This window comes from Chaetodon trifascialis, chromosome 2 (assembly GCF_039877785.1).
Source record: "Chaetodon trifascialis isolate fChaTrf1 chromosome 2, fChaTrf1.hap1, whole genome shotgun sequence".
NCBI lineage: Eukaryota > Metazoa > Chordata > Actinopteri > Chaetodontiformes > Chaetodontidae > Chaetodon > Chaetodon trifascialis.
In genome coordinates, this window is record NC_092057.1 from 13,607,142 (window position 1) to 13,629,170 (window position 22,029).

The 22,029-nt window shown below is 43.2% G+C and overlaps 1 protein-coding gene across 1 annotated transcript; it reads left to right on the forward strand.

The window, feature by feature from the left end:
- Positions 1–1,494: 1,494 nt before the first annotated feature.
- Positions 1,495–21,982, forward strand: kitb (KIT proto-oncogene, receptor tyrosine kinase b). The gene is made up of 21 exons (XM_070991326.1): positions 1,495–1,709; positions 3,807–4,082; positions 4,176–4,460; positions 6,472–6,611; positions 7,106–7,274; positions 7,775–7,964; positions 8,048–8,163; positions 8,296–8,410; positions 9,418–9,605; positions 10,465–10,571; positions 11,303–11,429; positions 11,699–11,803; positions 14,722–14,832; positions 15,507–15,645; positions 15,747–15,814; positions 15,932–16,023; positions 16,563–16,685; positions 16,982–17,093; positions 17,340–17,439; positions 18,481–18,586; positions 19,612–21,982. The coding sequence occupies exons 1-21, from the start codon at positions 1,655–1,657 to the stop codon at positions 19,753–19,755; spliced, it is 2,868 nt and encodes a 955-aa protein (XP_070847427.1). The 5' UTR covers positions 1,495–1,654; the 3' UTR covers positions 19,756–21,982.
- The last annotated feature ends 47 nt before the right edge of the window (positions 21,983–22,029 follow it).

The following is a 22,029-nucleotide window of genomic DNA, read 5'->3' on the forward strand; positions in this document are numbered from 1 at the left end:
TGTGCTCAACTCAAGGACCCACCAATAACTCAGGTTTTTTCTTTTCTTTTTGGTGTGAATTGAATACTTTGATTAAGTACTGCACAAGTAGGCAATGAAATGGGAAAGTTATTGTTGCGCCAAGGCCCCAATGCAGGTTAATCCAGCTCTGCTTCTCACCTGATGAAGGTCCTGCCACCAAAAACCAAACAGTGAGTTCAAGAGACCAAATAAAAAGAGTTCAAGAGAGCGACGGTGTGCAGGATTTCCAGGATTTCTAATTCCTTTCCAGTTTACATAGTTTTCAGCCCTGCAAAACCAGACTCAATGGGGTGGAAGAAGAAACTAATTTGTGGGGCACTATTACAAATTTACAGTGGCAGAAAGTAACTCAGTACTTGTACTTTACTTGAATATTTCCATTTTATGCTACTTTATACTTTTACTCTTATTGTACTTTTTACTCCACTACACTTACATTATTTGATATCTTAAGTTATTTTCCAGATTCAGATAATAATGAAAAATTTTAAAACAAATTCTGATGTATTATGGTGAATATAAGACTTTACTGATCCCTTGAAGGCTACCTTGCACTGTAAAAATGAGTTCCACATTTACCAGCTGTAATATTAAAGTGATTAACATGTTTATGCAACAGTGATATACTTTATTCTGCAATGGATCATTTTGCATGATGAGTACTGTTTCGTGTATTTTCTGTATATTTAATAATACTTTTGTACTTTCACTGATGTAAAATTTTGAAAGCAGGACTTTACTTCTTTCAGAGCATTTCTACACTGTGGTACTGCTCTATGTACATAAGGTAAGATCTGAGCACTTCTTCCACCACTGCAAATTTATGATTGCAACACATTTGCACGTTTGTGCATTTGCAATTTATAACAAATAATATATTTGTCATTAAAGAGCTTTAATGAAACAGGGATTTTGGGGTTCGATGAAGGCAAAAACATCTGGGGAATGAATTAACACAGAGATGTCTGACTTGTTTAATTCTTGAGTCTTGAATATAACTGACACCAGACATTAAAAACAGATATTACTGGGTGGTGTTGGAAACGTCTGGTCTGGCGTTTATCGACTCCTTGTGGGACATAAAGCGGATTAATTGTGGAGAAAGTGAGACCTGCGATAATGCTCATCGTAGTTGGAGGAGGAGGAAGCGCATCTGCAGGGAAACTCCCGCCTGTCTGCCACAAACGTCCAATCACCCCGTTGAGAGGAACTGCTTAGTGTTTATATAGAAACAGGCACTTTAATTACTGAAGAATTTCTTGACTTTATTTTTTCTCGCCGTGACTGTGTAAGAAACGGTAAAGATGGCTCCGGTAATAACCGACTCATCACTTTGGCGCGTCTCCAGCCAATGCGGGATAGAAAGGAGTGGCGGGGATCCAGATGACGGAGGAGAGGCGCTGCACTGTGTCTTTAAGCTGCAGTGAGATCCATCAGAGTCGCAGCCTACCGGATCATTGTGTTTGTGCGCTCATTACGGCCGAGGGACCTGTTCTGTGTTATTACGGTGGATGTGATCAGGTGGTTGGGGGGTTTTTTTGTTTGTTTGTTTGTTTTTTTTTCAGGCTCGGGATGGTTATTCCTGCTCTGGAAACGCACCGAGTAGAGTAAAAGGCTTGGAAACTGCCTCATCATGAAACCCCACTGGGTTGTTTATGTGTCACATTTTATTTTGCTGCCACTAACAGGTAAGAGGACAACTCCAAGTACCCTCAAACAATCGAAATACTGCTGAGATGTTGCTGGAGGGGCTCTTGGAGTCTGTGCGATCTCAATAATGACTTAATGGTGACCTATCCTATCTCTCTAAAACTGAATACTTTCGTAAATTTTATGTATATATATATAAATTTTTAAGCTATCATATTCCAAAGGACATGGGAGAAGGGTCTGACTTTATTGAAGACTTTAAAATGCTCATTTGTACTTTATGCGCTCCTCGGTGAGATTACTCCAAAATGCAAAATTTCATATTGTTTTCGCGCATTTGAATTAAAGTCTGTGTCTTGTTGTCTCAAAATTAAAGCCGTGTCTTTGTTCGTGTCCCTATGGAAGGTCTTTTTGTTCTCAATAAATAAGACTAATTCTGTGTGTGGACAAACAGCATGTCATTGTGCGCCTTTAGTGCATCATTGCGCACGTTAAGTCCTCTTACGCGTTCCTGTCTCTGCGGAGCGTTTTCGGTCCCCACGTTTCTGGGAAAACGTGTTGGACGTTTACATAAAGTGGCGTTTAACGGTGTAGTGTGAGCAACATGTTAGCTCAGGTCTACAGATCATATCAGGTCTCATTTGCATAACAACTGTGTGTTGAGGAAAGTCGGAAAGGATGCGTTTGTGTACCAACGGGCAACAGGTGTGTGTGTGTTTAATATTGTAATATACGTACTGGGGACATAGCTGTGTTTACACAGTCACATGGTAGGGACGTATCTGTTTACTCATTGCAGGGACTCGCCCTCCTTATGGGGACGAAACGTCCACATAAAGTCATAAAATCATTAGATTTTAGGTGGAAGAATCAAGCCAAGGTTAGGCTAAGGTTAGGGTTAGGGTTAGGGTTAGAGTTAGGGTTAAATTGGGGTTGAGGTTAGGCAGGTAGTGGTTATGGTTAGGGTAAGTGTCCAGGAAATGAATGGAAGTCTATGTAATGTCCCCAAAAGTGCCCAAAGTCACTGTGTGTGTGGACGACTATTTGCGGATGATTAAATATTTATCCCACTGAAATAAAAGGGATTAGGCTGTGCACCGTAGCTGGGCAGCAGAGGGAACAAAGACACACATCTTTTCCCACAAACACACCCAGCAGCACCTTGACATCTCAACGGCTCTGACTGCAGCGATGAAAGCTTCGTGTTAAGTCGAAGCTGCAACAGCCCCGGGTTCTGTGTGAAACCTTTTGCTTACTCAAATAACACGGCACCAAAGGGAGGAGCACAAATTCTTGGAGATAGCAGCTGCAAAACATGCAGTTACAGTACAGCGAAAACACAGACACACACAGCCTATTTGCATCCACATGCCTCTACTTCTTGCTTTCTTAGCCAGGCCTGAAGGCACAACAGTCACATGAGAAATTGTTCTTGAAATGGCGCCTATCATGGGGAAATGTGAAAAAAAAAAAAAAAAATGGAAGGAAGAAAGAAAAAAAGGGAAAAATGCATGAAAGGGGCTCGACTCGTTGGGGTTAAACTGAGAGGAAAAAGTGAGCTTGGTTTACTCATCGTAAGGGTATGGATTTAGGGGCCTTAATGCATGATTACTCAGCGGGTAGACGGCTCATAATTATTGATTGTTCAATCGAGCCGTGGTGGTTTGATAGCACTCTGTCTTAAGGGGCTTTGTGCCAATCATAACATGCTATTTAACCATCATGTTCTATACCCTGTACAGATGAAACTATTCACCCATTAATCAATCAGGTGATAGGAAAATAAGTAACTGTTTTGATGGTCAATGCATGGTTTAAGTCATTTTCAAGCAAAAATGCTGAACAATATTTTGTTGCAGCTTTTCAGTTGTGAGGATTTGCTGCTTTTCTTTGTTTTATGTGCTAATATCTTAAGGGTTGGGAGTGTTGTTCAGCCCTAAAAGAAACAACTAATGCTCTGCTGCATGCTGTTTTCATTGATGTGCATCTCTTTCTCGCTATGTGTCATGGAGGGGGTCATTCCTCAACATTAGTGTTACTGAACGCAGCTGGATCTTTAGCCGAACATCACAGCCTTTAAAAAAGATCATCCAGGTCCAGCACGCGTCAACCATGCTGTATGTCCTCTGTTCCAGTGTGGTGCGAGCCAGTCATCTCCCCCAGTGGGCCTCACGTAGTAGTTCCCAAGAGGGGGAAGCTGGAGCTGCGTTGTCATGACAATGCCACGACGTCTGGCGCCCCATACAGGTTGAGGTGGCAGCGGGAGAGGGCTCGCAGGCTGGAGGGAGAGGTGGAGGAGGGTGGAGTGGCTTATGTCAAGGTGTCAGCAGTGCAGGCCTACCATATGGGTCGTTACGTGTGCATCAACAACAGCACGCTGGAACACAGCTCCATCTATGTGTATGTCAAAGGTGGGTGTTCGAACTGCGGGAGTGGGCATGGGATTGCACATGTGCGTATATCTAATAACAATCCGCATCGTGCTCTCTCTTTCGTCTCCTCAGACACCCAGAATGCCTTCCAGCGCACCATGGTGAACATCATCCTGGTGCGTGCAGGTGAGAACTGCACCTTCCCCTGCCTTGTGACGGACCCAGAGGTCACCCTCCTGGGTCTGGAGACCTGCGATGGAAGACCTTTGCCCTCCGATATGAGTTACCACAGCGACCTCCAGCGAGGCGTCATCATCAGCAATGTGAGAAAGGAATATGAGGGCTGTTACGTATGTGTGGGACAGCTTGGTGGAGTCAAAGTGACATCGAGCCAATACTCTGTGGATGTACGACTTGGTAAGTGAGAGATATGACGGAAAAGGGCGATTTCCAATTTTATGTTGTTTTATGTTGGTAAAAGGATTCATACCAGTGTTTAATGGTTCTGCATGTGTCATAGCGTTACTAGATTTGTCATTTTGGTGATAATTAAGCTAAAAATGTAAGAAGGGGGATAGAGTGAGTGTTGTATGTGCAGCTGCTGACAGGAAAGGAGAATGGGGGAGAGGACCAGCTCTACAAAGCCAAAGAAAAAGTCACTAGCTAGTATAAGGGATAGTTAAACTATCCCCCCTGGGGCCTACTTTCCTCTCAAATATGTCAAACAAATATTAAATAGAGGTTGCCTTGTAGTGATGACTTGTGGTTGATTGTCATATGATGTGGACAAGTTGAAGAGTCTACAGCCAGGCTAGCTGCACTGTGAGGCTGCACAGTGGTGCTTCGAGCCGCATGCTGTCAGCCTGCCAACATGCACAATGACAGCACTAAATTGCTGTTGGTAAATAATGTTCACCATGTTCGTGGAAGTTTTGCAGGTGTTTGGTCATGAACACAGTGAAATTGATCGCGAAAGGCATTCATCCTCTGGACATCATTAATGCAACTCCATTGCAATCCATCAATAGTTGTTGAGATACTTCACTCTGGACCAAAGTGGTGGACAGACCAACACTGTAATTTTGAGAGCTGCTGGTGAGGCTACATATCTCCATAAGAGACCGTAATGTATCCTGGCAGAGATCAGTGCAAGTTACTGCAATGAAAAAAAGCCTGCGTCAACCAACCACATAGCAGATGTGTTTTGGTAAAGCGGTCTAGCTCATGGTTTTTCATGTTTCTATTCGACTCTGCACTGCATCAGCATTTTCAGGTCTGGTCTGCAGTGGAAATAAGTCCAAACAGACACAAGCTGGGAGGAGCTGGGGCGTAGTGTCCTTTCGACTGATGGAGAGAGCGAGTGAGAAAACAGACGTGACGGAGGGAGGAGCACAGGGATTAGAGTCCCATACGGAACAAAGCTTTGTAACGGTGCATGAAGGCCGTGTTTGGAATAAATAGAATTACGCGTCTTTGCCAAACACAGCCGCTGAAGTGACGTCAGCAGGCATTCAACGTTGGATATAAATCATCTGGTTTATACGTATGTAAGCACTTGTATATGCAAATACTGTGCTTGTGTGCATTGTCATTAGTGTGTTTGTCCACTAAAGGACTTCCTGTCACTGAACAAACAAGATCCACAAACCCTTAAGGGACTTTTATGATGGTATAAACAGATACTTGTCATGTTTTCATTTCAGTAACAAATAACCTCATTTAGTTTCAGTGGCATTTTGATGAAATATATCCGGGAGGAACACTGTTGTTAACATGCACATAGATTCAGGATTTAGACATTTAGCACATGCTCAAATCCAGAGTGATTTACAGTGTTGTATATCCATCCATCCATCCACTGTCTATACCCGACTATCCCTTTCAGGGTTGCGGGGGGGCTGGAGCCTATCCCAGCTGTCAACGGGTGAGAGGTGGGGTACACCCTGGACCAGTCGCCAGCCGATCGCAGGGCAACATATAGAGACAAACAACCATTCACGCTCACACTCACACCTAAGGGCAATTTCAGAGTCACCAATTAACCTAATGAGCATGTTTTTGGTCTGTGGGAGGAAGCCGGAGTGCCCGGAGAGAACCCACACATGCACGAGAAGAACATGCAAACTTCACACAGAAAGGCCCCGCCTGACCCGGGGATCGAACCGGTGACCTTCTTGCTGTGAGGCACGCGCACTAGTAGCTGCTCCATCGTGCCGCCGTGTTGTATATCATACAACAGAATAATTTCAGAATCATAAATAACATGCAACCAATTGTCAACAGTGCAAAGGTCATGACCTAAGTGACCAACAGTGAAATGGAGGAAATGTCATGGGAGTTAATACACTAAAAAAGAGCGTGCTTGCGTTGATGAACCAATCAGCTCTATTGGTTATGATAAATGTTGCTTTTGCATGTCTTGACCCAGTGCCAGAGGAGCCTCCTGTGGTCACGCTGTCCCAGAAAGACGCTGTTATTCTGAGGAAAGGAGAGCAGTTTGAGATCACTTGCAGCTCCACCAACGTCAACCCGGACTTCAGTCTCAAGTGGGATTTCCCTTCAACAGCGGTGAGACTGACAAGGGGATTGACTGGCAGCACAGGCTGCGTCTCCTCTGTCTTTGTGTGTGCGTGATCGACTGTCAAGATCTGAAAATTTCTGTGTTTCTGGCTGGCTTTTTATTCAAGGGAAATTACTGTCACCAAAAGAAATATTTAGATCAACATTACATTTTTTTTTTCAGTGCAGTAGCTACCATAAAAGACACTCTTTCTGGGAATTCGGCAGCTTTGATGACATGAAGAGGAGTTTCTTAAACACATATTACACTTTTTATATGTGTTTTGTGATACTGATTCTGATATTTCTTAACCTAAATATTTCAAAGAAATTAGGTTTTAGGCAAAAAAATATGTCTAGAGAAGGCTTTGAAATAACATTTTAGGAGATACAATTTACAAAAAATATAGTTATTTGATCGAAAAAATAACTAATTAAAATACATTTTCAGTTGTCTGTTTAAGATTGAAACACAAACAACCTTTGCTCTTGATGCCGTGCAGAACCCTGTTGAGTCCCACACCTCACACATCCTGTCTGGTTCCCGTGGTTATCAGCGCTCCACCTCACTTTTGATCACAGCCGTCAACCAGTCAGACTCGGGGTCTTACCGCTGCCAGGGCCTCAACGAGAGAGGCACCAGTGCTGCAGCGCTGCAGCTGGATGTCCGAGGTGAGTGTCGATGATGGCGTATTGGTTTTTGGTGCAACACAGGCAATTAGTGGCACAGACAGTACACATACACACAGCACGCTGACCACCACCACCCCTCTATCACATTGTTCACAGGAATGTTCAAGAACACTGAACTAAAACTTAATCACTGACGCCAGTATTCACTCCTAAAACAACATTTTTTTTGGACGCGTCATCTCTCATTTGCATAGAATGCAAATTAGTGTGTAGATGCCCCATAGAAACATCTTCCATTATGCAAAGCGTGTCATTATATACAAGTGAGAACTTCTGAAATCAAAGCATGTCTAGACATGAGTGAGGCCACTAAAAGGTGCAGCAAAAGAGACGAATGCTCCAACAGTCATGTAGAGTTTCTGCATTTGCCAAAATGTATCCACAGTATAGCTTTTGCTTATCTGCAACAGCTTTAACTACAGTGTAAAGAGTACAGGTGGACTTTTCCTTTAATTATATGAATTTCTTCTGTCCTCCAGAGCAGGGCTTCATTGCCATGTTAGGAGGCCCGGCTCCAGTCCAGGCAGATGTTAAAGAGGGGGAGAGCCTGAGCCTGAGAGTAGAATTCGATGCCCATCCTGCACCCAGCTCCCTGTCCTGGTTCTACAACGACAAACAGCTCCTCAACACCACAGAGCACGTCATCACCATCCACCGCCGCAAGTACAGGTACAGTGAGTTTACAGCATACCAAGTGCAAGAACACACACACACACACACACAGAAGTTAAGATGCACCTTTGTTTTGTCAGATTCATCAGCGAGCTCAGACTGGTGAGGGTCCTCGGCTCAGAGGGCGGGATCTATAGGTTCTCAGCCAGTCATGAGGATGCATCTGTCAATCATTTGTTCCACGTGTACGTCAGCAGTAAGTGGATCTCACAGTTGTTGCATCGCTGTATATCATAAGGACAGAATAGCTCTCCAGGTTGTAATAAACATGTAGTATCTGTATGTTGTATAAGTTAAATGTGTGTCTACCCATCGTTTTCTTGACAAGGTAAGCCGGTCATCATAGCTCAGGAAGGCCCTGTCGATGGACAGGTGCGGTGCATCGCTGCTGGTTACCCAGCCCCTAAAATCAGCTGGTACTTCTGTAAGATGCCCCACACAAGGTAAGCAAAGATATATTGCTCCGCTTTCATCATGTTTACTGTATTTGCTTTTTTAGATCGCTTACGTCAGAATAAGACTGGAAAGATGACGATGTGCAGCTACTGTGGTATCACCAGCACATGATTGACGTTTTTTCTTGATGTCCCACCAGCAGCACTGTTTTCTTTATTATGGAGATACTGATAGACTGTCTGTATTCACAAATGAGATGTTACAAGGTGATCTGGTGCAAAATAGCAAGAGGAGAGATCAGAGGAGTTGTAGCAAAAGATAATAGCTGAGTTTACAAATGGGTCAAAAAGAAGCAATTATTGTGATAAACCAGTGCTTCACACCATGAATGATCACATTAGTGACATTTAGCTTGTTTTTCTTGTTTTTCAGTTTACATTCATGTCAATTATGTATATAAATGATAAGATACAGACAAAGGATATTGTTTTCTATTCGCTTATTGATGTAGAATTTGGACCACCTCGGTTTTATGCTGCTCATATTAAAGCTGTAACGGAACAGCAGTGACTTCAGATCATTTTACTCGCGAAACATGACTCATCTTGTGTTGTTTTGTCTGGCAGTTCCTCAGAGAGCAGGAGATGCTCAAGGGAGCTGAGAAAGTCGGTTCACAGGATTATGCCTTATATCATAGTCTCATTAGCATTCAGACAAATAAGCCATCTGGATGCCGACTGTTGGTCAACACAACACGAGCGTTTTAAGACATTTTGAATCCTGGTAAAACTGGCTTTTGATTTGCTTTTGAAATGTTCTAAACTAAACAATTCATTGATGTATTGACCAAATAAATTGTTTAATGTCTTATTGGACAGGTTACTCTGGAATCTAGAGGCTGAATCAGACCTTTGCCAAAGCTTTGTAATATCAGTAGCTACAGGCGTGAAGAGATCTAAACACATTGCACCGGTGTCGCCTTCTCTCTCCTGTGATTTCCATCTTTGAAAATTTCCAAATTGTTACCTTAAGCAACTTTATAACCCCTCAACAGGTGCTCACACCTGCCCAATGCCACCCAGTGGGAGACTCCGGAGGTCATGGTGACAGAGTCCACCTTCGGTAGGAGTGAGGTGGAGAGCCGACTGAACGTGAGCAGCAAGGAGCACGCACACTATCACACTCTGGAGTGTGTGGCGAGCACAGAGGGGCAGGAGGCCTACACGCTGTTCTCCATCAGTGGTACGACACAGTGCTATCTCATTTATACTATGCAACCACAAACACGTTGTACTAATACAGCCCAGATGCCCAAAGAGCTGGGACGCTGCGTCAAACAGAAATAAAGCAAAACGTGATCATTTGCTCATCCTTTTTGACATATACTCAATTGAAAACAGTACAAAGACAATATATTTAATGTTTTATCTCATCAGCTTCATTGATTTTTGTAAATATCTGCTTATTCTGAGTTTGATGCAGCAACACGATTTAAAGAATTTGGGTCAGGAGTAACTAAAGACTGGGAAAGATGTGGAATGCTCCAAAAACATTCATTGACAACAGGTGATGGTATCATGATTGGGTATGAAAGGGGCATCCTGGAAAAGCTCAGTCGTTCACAAGCGAGGATGGAGCAAGATTCACCGCTTTGTGAACACATGATTGGATAAACACAGGTCCAGGAACACTTTGGAAAAACCGTTGTTGGTAGACACAGTTCGTTTGCAAATCCGTTTTTATTTACGTTTTAAACAGCATCCCAACTTTTTTTGGAATCGGGGTTGGACACACACATGGGGGAGACATAAACACACAAACCCCTTGACCCTGTGTCTGCCGAGGCCAGGTGTGTGTTTACTGGGTGCAGATTGGATAAGATTAGCACATGCTGACTCTGCAGGCTGGGATTATATGGTATAGACTCGCTAATCCTTCACACAAACAAACACCACTGCCGCAGCTGTCTGGTTTAACACCAGAGGAAGACTGTGTTTGTGTGTGTGTTCATGCGTGCATGTGTGTGTAACTAATGGTAAAATGTGTGTACTTCAATGTGACATATGTCATTTGCGTTGACTCAGGTTGTGTGTTTTCTCAGAACGAACTGTCCCACATAAACTCTTCACTCCTCTTCTAACTGGCATGGTGGTCACTGGCGTCTTCCTCAGCCTCATTCTAGTGGTGCTGCTCTATAAATACATGCAGGTAAGACTTTGCAGTACCATTACTGCAATGAAGAAATATTTAAGATGAGTGAAAGCAGGGTTATAAATCTCTTACAAGTCACATAAATCTGTGACCATCAATGCCATGAATCACTTTCAAAATGTGTTTAAATATTGTTTGACATCAACGTCCATCGACGGTTATTGATATGCAGCTTGCATCACAGAAACATAAATGGCTGCGGTAGTTTCTGGCAAACAGCCCGCTCTCATTTACCAGCTCGCGCCCGACATGACTCATGCCTCCATCGTGATTATGGTTGAAGTTTGAATCTCTTTCTGAGATTTGGTAACGATATTCAGCAAATAAGAGTGGAAGTATGTCCTTTTAATCAATATGAATGTGCCCTAATGAATTTGAAATGAACCAATCAGCTATTCAGAGTGCAGACATGCTGTAGTTAAAGGCGTTATTGACACCCAGATCATGCCTCGAGCCATTAATGTGCCCCCACAGCATGCTGCTCTCATTGCACTCGGATGAGTCAGACTCCTTGAGAACTGGTTTATGAATTCGCAGTGGGATCTTCAGGGGATAGTCTAGACACTGGCTGACAACTAAAGTGCATCGAGTAATCTCAAAATTGAATAGAAGAGTGACATGAAAACGTGAGCTATACAATCATGGAGTCACACATAAACAGTGTGAGGCAGCTGATGTAACCTCACTTTCTATGTATGAATCCCTCTTTTCTCTCCAAACCTGAACAGAAACCAAAGTTCCAAATCCAGTGGAAGGTGATTGAGAGTATACATGGCAACAACTACATATATATTGATCCCACCCAGCTGCCATATGACTCCAAATGGGAGTTTCCTCGACAGAAACTACGCTTCGGTATGACAGAATTGATGTTTGTGTGACTATACACTACATTTACATTTGTGACAAAGTACATCTGCTAGCTAGTGTGGGTTTCTGTCATTATGTTTTGTTTAAAATAAAAAAGGTTTCTTATTGTTTCTCAACTTTGATGCTTCAAGAGACGTAGGAGACATCTCGGAGCAGTCAAACGTCTCAAATGAAACTTATAAGACAGACATTTTTCTGTCTTAAAACATGACCCGTGGAGAAAATGCTGAAGGTTTGTCTGTGTGTTCCCACAGGTAAAACCTTGGGCTCCGGGGCGTTTGGAAAGGTAGTGAGGGCCACAGCATATGGACTCTGCTCTGCAGATACTGTTACAACCGTTGCTGTTAAGATGCTCAAACGTAAGTGTGTGTGTGTGTGTGTGTGTGTGTGTGTGTGTGTGGGTCAGTTTTCTCTGTAGCTGTGTCCGAGAACACTCCTTATTCTTTTATTCCCTATATAAGTACCTAACTTTGTTTTTAACGTTAATATTACATGGAGTGACCACCCCTCCTCTGAATATTCGAGTTCTTCCTTGTTTTGTGAAAATACTTAAGAAATTACTACCTCTTTTTCTCTACTTTTTTGCCGTCTGAAACTACCCTTCAAGAACTAAATTTAATCCCTAATTCCTTCAGTTGTAACACAGGTTAAGTCCTAAATTCGTCAAATGGTTCCTGGTCATGGCCTTTTCTTTTTATAACACACTTTAGATGAAGCCACGCCACTTACGTATGACGAAAGCCTCGACGACTGTGTTCCCATTACATCCCTTCAATCATACCAGTGCTAGCTGATTCTTGTTTGTGGTCTGACAAACAGTAAATTCATGAAAGTCACTGTCTCACACAGCTATTCTTCAAGTTACACATAATACAGCCTCGATGCTTGACTCCAACTTTCCACTCATAGTCCATATTAACGTTTCTGGTTACTAAACACCAGAAACCCACTGCATGCAATTAGGAAATAGCATATTAGCAAGCTGATTCTTGTCTGATAAACAGTAAACTTATCAAATTCATTGCCCCATATTGCTATTTTCCAAGCCACTCTAGCTCATGTCGTGGCACCCGTGGTTTCGTTGGAAGGCATCAAGGCTTTTGTCACATGGAAATGGATCTAAGGAGGGTTTGAGAAAAGACAGATGCTTCCTGGTTTCCTGGGAATGTTCTTGCTGTGGAAATGATTTCAGAGACATTTCAGACTTAAAGGTCATCAGCTTTTTGTGTTATCACTATGGGATTTTATATGTCCCCTTCACTTTTCACAATCAGCCGTAGCAAGTGATTATCAGCCCTTTTTTTGCACCGTGATTTTGCCTCTCAGGCAACATGCAAGCTGCCCTACTTTCTGCAGCTTGTGAGGACGACTGCAGGCACCACTCAGGGAAAAAAGTCCCCATCCACTTTTGGCTAAAAAAATCATCTAACAGCTCATCTATCTTTCTTAATTTGATTTGAATTTAATTTTCCAAAAAGAACCTGAAAGACAGTGCTCTTTGTAATGCAGATAGAAATTAAACACTTTATGTAATAAAAAGATACATTTTGAATTTTTAATACAAAATTATCAAAAGGAATCTGAATTGGAGAACCCGAAAGAAGAACATGAGACAGAGGTCAGTGCAAGCGCTTTTTTGCTGACAATACAAATCAGATCAGAACGTGCGATCCAGAGGAGCTTGATCCAGGCGGGCGGTGAGGAATGCCAGACAAAGGCAGACCGGAGAGACAAAGCAGGGAGAGTTTGGCTGGCTTACGGCAGGAGATCCAGGTAAAGAATGGCTCAGAGGTTTCAAGGCAGAGGAGGCAAAGCACAGGCGTGAGATCAGGAGTACAGAGCAGGTTAACGAGCGATTCAGGAGCCGAGACGAAGTACCACACAGGACAACTGACAATCTGCCAAAGACTGGAGCGAAGGACTGGGGTTTGTAGACTGCGTGGGTTGGCTGCTTGTTGAACCTCAGGTGTGCAGGTGGGCTGGCGGCAGGTGAACTACGCCCAGTTCAGCTCGGGCACGAAGACACACAGGGTGCTTTTCATTACGTTGAATTGTGCCTCCTCGTCTCCTCTCTCCTTCGTCGACCCGGATGTCGTTTCCCCTCCGCCATGATGAAGGATCTTCCAATTGCTTAAATGCACCTGAAGGAGACGAGGAGCGAGGAGAGAGGAGGCTTCTGAAGGAGATCAGAGTGAGGATACACCGGTGTAGCCTACGCGGAAGTCTTTTATTATTTAAGGGGCGCGTCGTATGTGGCACACGTTTGAATCATGGCGGGAGCAGGTCTTCACAAATGTAATCTTGATTCTTGTTTCAGCTGCGTCCTTTTAACAATTGTATCTGTCACCAAGAAATTAATGAAAATTCTTGGTATATTACGTTTTTTTAAAGCACGGCTACAAGGCTGTTGGTTTAATCTACCACACACCCGTCCTCTGTTATGCCTCTAACGGCATATAATTGAAACCTCATCAATAGCAATCAGGAGTAGAACAGTCTGACTGCAGATCTGACCATAATATCACGTTTTACAGCTTTTACAGCTGTGCAAACGTCATCAGTAATTGATGTCGCTTCGGACTGACGCTGCGGAGCGAGAATTTTTCATTTCAGAGTTTCGTCTCCTCCGTCCTCACGTCTCTTCCTCGCATCCCTCTTTCATGTCCTCGCTGGGCGGAGCTAAGACGCAAGGAGAGGAAGCGAGTGAAGGAGACGAGGAGACCAATTCACCGAATGAAAAGCACCCACAGACAAGGAAAGAGAGAGAGAGAACACACGAAACAGAAGGGAGGGGAAACAAAAGAAAGACAAGGAAGCAGACAGGAGCAGGCTGCCGATGCTGACAGAATCAGGTCTCTGTCTGTTTGGAAATTATAGGTGGTTATTGGGTCAGTGCATTACAATAGCCACAACAGGTTATCTTACTTTTTTTAGTTCACTGACGTTATTATTGAAAACATGATAACAAATGTGATGATAATTTATTAGTTGCTAGATGATAAATATTTATATACATGAAGAAAATAACATTCCTATTACTCATATCTACTGTTTTGGCTTCACTGATAGCAAATATGATCCATTGGGTTTTTTTCAATTATCAGCTGAGTGCACAGGCCATGCATACCACTTTTTTCATTCGGATAAAGGGTGGACAGCAAACACAGTGCTCTTTACAGAAATAGGGGGTGATTTCGGACACAGCCCGTTCCTGCGTGTTGTAGCAACATATGAGGCGCTGTAAGAGTTTCTAAATGTCCCTGTGATGTCATCCCAGCCAATGCTCACTCCACCGAGAAGGAGGCGCTGATGTCAGAGCTGAAGGTTCTCAGTTATCTTGGAAACCACGTGAACATCGTTAACCTGCTGGGGGCCTGCACAGTCGGAGGTGAGAGGAGCCGCTTTCCCATGCACGCCAAGCTTAGTTCAGGCATTTCGACATTTTCATTTGGGTTAAATTAGGTCTGGACGTTTTAACCCTGTTGCATTTGCACAGGTTTAATATTCATTGACTGATTCTGTTTCATGGTTATAGGTTTTGCTTTGAGACATACGTTGATCTGCTGACTTGCTGCTATGCCCCGCCAATATTTGCCTCTTATTAAAAATCAGATACTGGGCAGTCAGTACTGAGCAGCTCCGGCAATGGAAGCGTGATGCAGTTTGACTGGTCACAAATTTACTGTGCAGTGGATCAATGTTTTCCACCTGCCGAGCTCTCAGCATTGATTGTAAAGCAGTGTTCACATTGGATTCCACACAAGTGTGCCTGAGTGTTATTAGGAAAGACACACTTAACACTTTCTTGTCAGTGTTGGGCATGAAAAATCCTAATTTTAACGTATCGACCCAGATTTGTTCAATATTTGTCAATGCAAAAATTGACAGCCTTCAAACGCGTATTGTTCAAACCTTTCTGAATGCGCTGCACGCCACATTCCTCTCGCCGTCTTCTTTCAGCTCATTATTAGAGCTTTGGCTCATCCTTTTCCATTGTTACATGCTGTCATATGGTTTAAAAACCAGTGAGCGAGGTTGCTTTTTATCTCTGCATCTTGCCAGGCCCAATTCTGGTGATCACAGAATACTGTTGCTATGGCGACCTCCTCAACTTCCTGCGCAGAAAAAGAGAGTCCTTCCTAAACTCCCAAGTTGGTGACGGTTACTATCGCAACGTCTTGAACCAAACGGAGGCTGCAAGGTGTGTATGTGTGTGTGCTTAGATTGAGATTGCGGCTGCGAAATGGTTGTCAACGTTTGATGCTGATGTGCGTGTGTGTGTGTTTGTGCGTGACTGTGCAGCACAGAGGAGACTGGTACAGGATACATGCCCATGCGTCCCTCTGAGAAAGAAAGGTCTTCCCAGTCGGGTAGGAAGTCTTTCACTCTTCTTATCAAACACATCAGCAGTGCCTTACCTACTGCAGTAAATCCTGTGTAAAGCCCTGGTTTCATTCACCAAAGCCGACAATGTAATCTTTATGTAGATGACATCGGCGAGCTGTCCCTGGACGCTGAAGATCTCCTCAGCTTTTCCTACCAGGTGGCCAAGGGAATGGAGTACATTACCTCCAAGAACGTAAGGCTTTTACAGACTGTGCGCTTTATTTATGGAGTAGTTAGAGAAGAGATGTAAAAGCGCTGCTGCTAGTTTATGAATTACGCTATGGCTCCGGGCCAACATGCTGCGCATAGCTGTGAGGTCATGTACTGCGCGCAGTCTCCTCGTGATCTTCAATATGACCATGAACTTAAACTCTTTTGTTTTCCTGATTCGTTTTTCTAACTGCTGCACTTTTGTTGCTTTTATTAAATTAGGAACTATTTGTCAGTTTCTGCCTAGATTGCAAGTTATTTTTCTATTGCGTGCTCTCAGTTGAATTGATTCAAATGTGTTTTTCTGCGGCAAATGTATTGTTTCAGTGCGTTTATGTCTTGTGTAAGATGCTGTAAGACGTGTCTGTAAGGCTCCTAACGAGTTGAACTCGCCTCGCCTCATTTGTTAGAGTGAACAGTGTATCAGTCATTCACTGCAGAAACCGGTTTCAATGTCAGTACTCATTTCCGCGTTTGTGTTTGCTTGTGTGTGTGTGCGTGGGCGTGTGTGCGTGTGTGTAGTGTATCCACAGGGATCTTGCAGCCAGAAACATTCTGCTGACTCACGGCAGGGTGGCTAAGATCTGTGACTTTGGCTTGGCACGAGACATCACAACTGATGCCAGCTATGTGCTCCGGGGCAACGTGAGTCTCTCTGACCCTTCCTTCCTTCCTTCCTTCCTTCCTTCCTTCCTTCCTTCCTTCCTTCCTTCTCTCTTTGACATTTACTTCTCCTCACTGGCTGAACTGCAGTATTTAGATGTGAAAAATGACTAATTGTTTCAGCTGTGGAAGAATGTGCTCAGTATTACATATGAAAGAATAGAACAAACATATGGAAAATGTGGATCTTTAAAAGACGGGATACTGTGTATCTTCAGGAATGAAAGTAAGGGAACACGGCCTATTCTGCTCTTGTAATCGTGTAATCCCTCCTGCAGGCTCGTCTGCCAGTCAAGTGGATGTCTCCCGAGAGTATTTTCGACTGTGTCTACACCTTTGAGAGTGACGTCTGGTCCTATGGCATCCTGCTCTGGGAAATCTTCTCTCTGGGTAACATTTCCAGTTAGAGCTGTGCTGTTGCATCTGTTTCATAATGTCTGAGCCATTATTATCATCCATTTGAGCCGACTGGGGCCTTATTAGAGGCTCTGATGATGCTCCCAAGCAGCAACATCACTTAGTTGAGTGAATCATACGAAATCATATTGATTGTGATACATAATGTAGCTCCAGAAACTAGCATCATGACATGAATTGATGCTTCTTTTTTTTTTTTACTGGATGACTGTGTTGCAGGTAACAGCCCATACCCGGGAATGCAGGTGGGATCAATGTTTTATAGGATGATTCAAGAGGGCCACAGGATGAGCAGGCCTGAGTTTGCTCCCATTGAGATGTAAGTGTACGTTTGTGATAGTAAGTGTTATTATTTAAGTATTCTAACAAGGGCTGCAACTAATGATTATTATGTATTATAGGTTAATCTGCCACTACTTTGGCAGATTAATCACTTTCTCAAGAAAATGTCAGAAAATGTGTGACATCATCAAATAAGGCTACTTGTTTTGTTCATAGACTGCATGAAGGGAGTGAATGTAACCACCATGACATCGCCTCTGGGTTTGTGGGCTACTGTTTTGAAGCCTCAATTTTGCCATCTTTGTTTTTTGGACCAGAGGTGACCATATTTGATCGCCCGATTGCGTTAGTCCCTCCCATAGCACTGATTGGTTAATCCTTGGTCCCTCACATCTCATTTTCAGATGAGAATCCGCTCTTTAATGTCATGATGGCAGACGAATCAGTCAGCTCAGCGGTGTGGGCGGATTCAAAGGTCTCGACCCAGGCAACATATTGGATGAGAGTGTGGAGCTAAGTTAGCTGTTAACGCTAGCATTAGCTAGCTTTGCATAGCGTGATTCACACTGACTGTGATATTAATTGGGAAGCTAGTTTTGGCTGGAGAAAAACAGGCTTAAGACAAAATGTCCTTGCCGGAAAACATGAACAATGGACTCCTTAGAGTGTCTTTTAATACAACCAAAGCCTGAAGACATATTTAGGCAACCAAAAATGAACTTTCATCAACTAAAAACACATGCGAAAGGGTCAAAGTTCACAAGATAACCACAGCCTACTTTATTGACTGGGACCATAATCTCATTAGGAAACTGTTGACTGAGCTCAAGAGTCAAGTGAGAAGTACGCTCTTTCATATCTCGTCAGACTTGACTAGAGGCTACATCCACTTCTTTTAACACAGAAAGGGGACAGAAATTTCAAAGACGTAGGTTCAACAAAATGTGGAGGCACAATAAAAAAGCTGTTCTGGTACAATATGGTTAACGTAATAAAACAGAGGATATGACTTGGATTTAGTTTTTTTACCCACTTCTTTAGTTTTATACTGCACCTAATCCCAGCCTCACCCCTGCAGGTATGACATGATGCTGTCGTGTTGGAGCCATGATCCTTTGAAAAGGCCTTCCTTCAGGAAACTGGTGGAGAGCACTGAGCTACTGCTGTCAGAAAATACCAAGAATGTAAGTCGTTGCAGCCGTGAAATGACGGACATGTTATTCAATATTTTTTACTTTGTATCTTTAGAAGAGAATGACATACAAGCAGGAAACAAAGGGAGCAAAAGAGATGAGTAATATGTGCAATGAAGGCCCCCAGCTGGAAGCGAACCACAGATGCTGAGGTTATACAATAACCGATGACACCCTCCACTGATTTTACACATCACGCTCAGTTTACTTGTCATGTGAAGTCCTACACAGCCTGTGAAAACAGTTGTGTAACATCTTCCTGTGGCTCTGCAGGAGCTTAACCCCTTATGATGTCATCAGGGTTATCTTGGTTTGGGTTCGGAGATTACAAATTTACCACAGAAAGCCTCCATCACAAACCAGGAGCATCATGTTTGAGAGGCACGGGCATTTATCAGGCAGAGAGGTTCTAACAAAAGTTGCGGTCAATTTGAATTATGGGAAATGTAGGATCCAGAGTTATTAGCACTTGATCCCTGCTCATGAGCCCTGAATGAAAAAAAATGCATGAATTGTGAAGAGTGATTTTCTCATCTCAAAATTTGTCATTTAAATAAATTTTTGAGGCCTGAAGAGGCAAAGATTAGAGATTCAATCCAAAAAAAAACAAACAAACATAATTTTGTTTTTAGTATTTAATCACCTATAATCATCTAGTGACCCCTTATATTCATCCCAGGGGGCCTTGTGGAGGTCCTGACCCCCAGGTTGGGAACCATTCCCATGGCATAAAAGTAAAGATATCTCAGCCTCTCCAGCATTGAGCTTGATCAATTTTTTTTCATCTGGAGTATCTTCTAACAGACATGCTACTCATCTACAGACACAACCTTGGAGAAAGGGTGCACACAGAGATGTTTGGGAATACTTTATTTGTTAATAGCAGAAGGTCGTGGAGACTGAATGAATTTTCTGTGCATTTGACATGGTCATACGCTTTATTACATTTTTACGCTATCAGACAGTATTGTTGTGAAAAAGCTGTATCACCAAAGCTACAAATGTGTGTTCCTCAGGTTTACCTAAGACTGAGCAACAATCCAGGCCATCCAGAGCAGCAGAGGGCGCCATCACGGAGGCTGAGCTCAGTCTGCAGCACAACAGCCCCCACCCAGCCTTTACTGCAAAACACGGTGGACGTCTTCCAGGACTATGTCTGACATACACACACACACACATATATGCACATACACACCACAATGAAACACACAACACGCCTGACCTTCCTGATCATTCTCTCCTTTCACCGCACAAAGTACAAAAGCCAAACGCACTCTGTAGATACTAACAAAACACTCACTCACACTAACTCTCAAATGCTGGCCTTCCTGCACACACACACACACACACACACACACACACACACACACACACACACACACACACACACACACACACACACACACAGACAGATACTGTATATATACGACCTTGCACAGCGATCTCAGTGTTGGCCTCTATCTAATCTCCCCATTGGTGTATTGATCTCTGTGGTAGGTACATCAGGTGCACGTCTATATAAAGCAGACTCCAGCACTAACTGCACCATCAGATACAGCATCGCCCATCAGCAGCGGGAGGAGTTTTGGCTCACATTCAGCCTTAGAGTACGTCTTAAGATGCTTAGGGGAAAACACAGAATACAAGTAGGAGTGAACGCCTGACCTTGGACTGAGGAATAGCAGAGCTGCTGCCGTGATAAGTGGACTGCAGCAGTTTGTTTTTTGTCAGACTTGTTGCTGTTTTTAAGGGAATTTTGACATTTTGGGAAATATACTGATAGCACTGTCTTGCATTAGATGTGGAGGCTGATGGCACCCTAATATCTGTGCATCACTTATGGAGGTAAAGCCAACAGATGTTCAGCTGATCTTCGAATAAAGACTGGAAACGGGGGAAACAGCTAGTCTGGCTCTGACCAACAGTGATAAAATCCGCCTACCCGAACCACTTAATCCACAATTAACAGATGATATCTTGGAGTCGTGTGTGGAACTATTTCTTGGCTGGCTGAAGAGGCTTCCCATGAGTCTCTGCTGCTTGCTTATTTGGACCGAAATCATGTTTCATTCATTTATTTCTCTTGAGAATGAATGCAAGTTTTGAATAAGAATAGAACTTGAGTTTTTTTTGTTTTTTGGGGGGGGGGGGGTTTCTCTAATTTGCTGAAAAAATTGAGAAAATATATATGTCTTTGTGTGGGGCCGCACGGTGGCGCAGCAGGTAGTGTGTGTACCTCACAGCAAGAAGGTCGCAGGTTCAATTCCCAGGTCGGGCTTTTCTGTGTGAAGTTTGCATGTTCTTCCCATGCATGCGTGGGTTCTCTCCAGGCACCCTGGCTTCCTCCCACAGACCATGCTCATTAGGTTGATTGGTGACTCTAAATTGCCCCTAGATGTGACTCTAAATTGCCCTTAGGTGTGAGTGCGAATGGTTGTGTGTATGTGCCCTGCAATCATCTAGCAACCAGTCCAGGGTGTACCCCGCCTCTCGCCCATTGACAGTCGAGATAGGCTCCGGCCCCCCCACGACCCCGAAAGGGATAAGCGGCATAGAAAATGGATGGATGGATGTCTTTGTGTGTTTAGCTTTTAGCTCCTGCAGTCTTGTACGACCCCACATAAATCCACAGCATGTCATTTTTTTAAACTTCGATAGTTGTAGGGTTAGCCATTTCCTCTTGTTTGCAGTCTTTTTCAAAGCTAAGCTAACTGGCTGCTGGCTGTAGCTTCATATTTACCTCACAGATTTGAGAGTGGGATCATTCTTCTCATCTAACTCCTGTCAAGAAAACAAATAAACGTATTTCCCAAATTGTCAAAGTATCACTTTAAAAAATCTATTTCCTGCAGGAGTCACCAGATTAACTGAGAGGCTGTTAGTAAGTTTACCTGGAAACTAGTTTTAATAGGCCTTGAAAAAAGATAAAGAGACCTGAAGTCTCTTTTATGAGTATGTCCAATGAGTCAAAGCAAGGTGGCATGCGATAACTCCCAATAAAAAATAAATCCACATACACTGACTCCCACCTGTGCGTTGACGCTTTGAATACTGTGACTTAACTGACTGGTGTTTTGCTGTATGTATTTTAGGGTTAGCTTTAGTTTAGTCTCTTTAGCAAAGCCAATGTGGCCAGGTGTTTAGGACCGACTGTGTGCTCTTTTTACTTGGTTTACGTCAAACATGTATGCAGTGTAAATACTATAGAGATGTGCCTTTAGATTTTTTTTTTTCCTCAAAATACTGAATGTGTTTGGTTGTGATCATACAGTCATTGGTGAGACGGCAGACAGAAGAGAGCTTCTGTGTTCTGGTTTTGAGAATCTCGCAGTTTTGATAAGGTTGGTTGACTTGTAATAATAAAGTACCTGTGATGGTAGAACGAAATGCGAAGTGTCCGTTTCCTTTGACATTTTCCTGTTTCTGTGAAACAC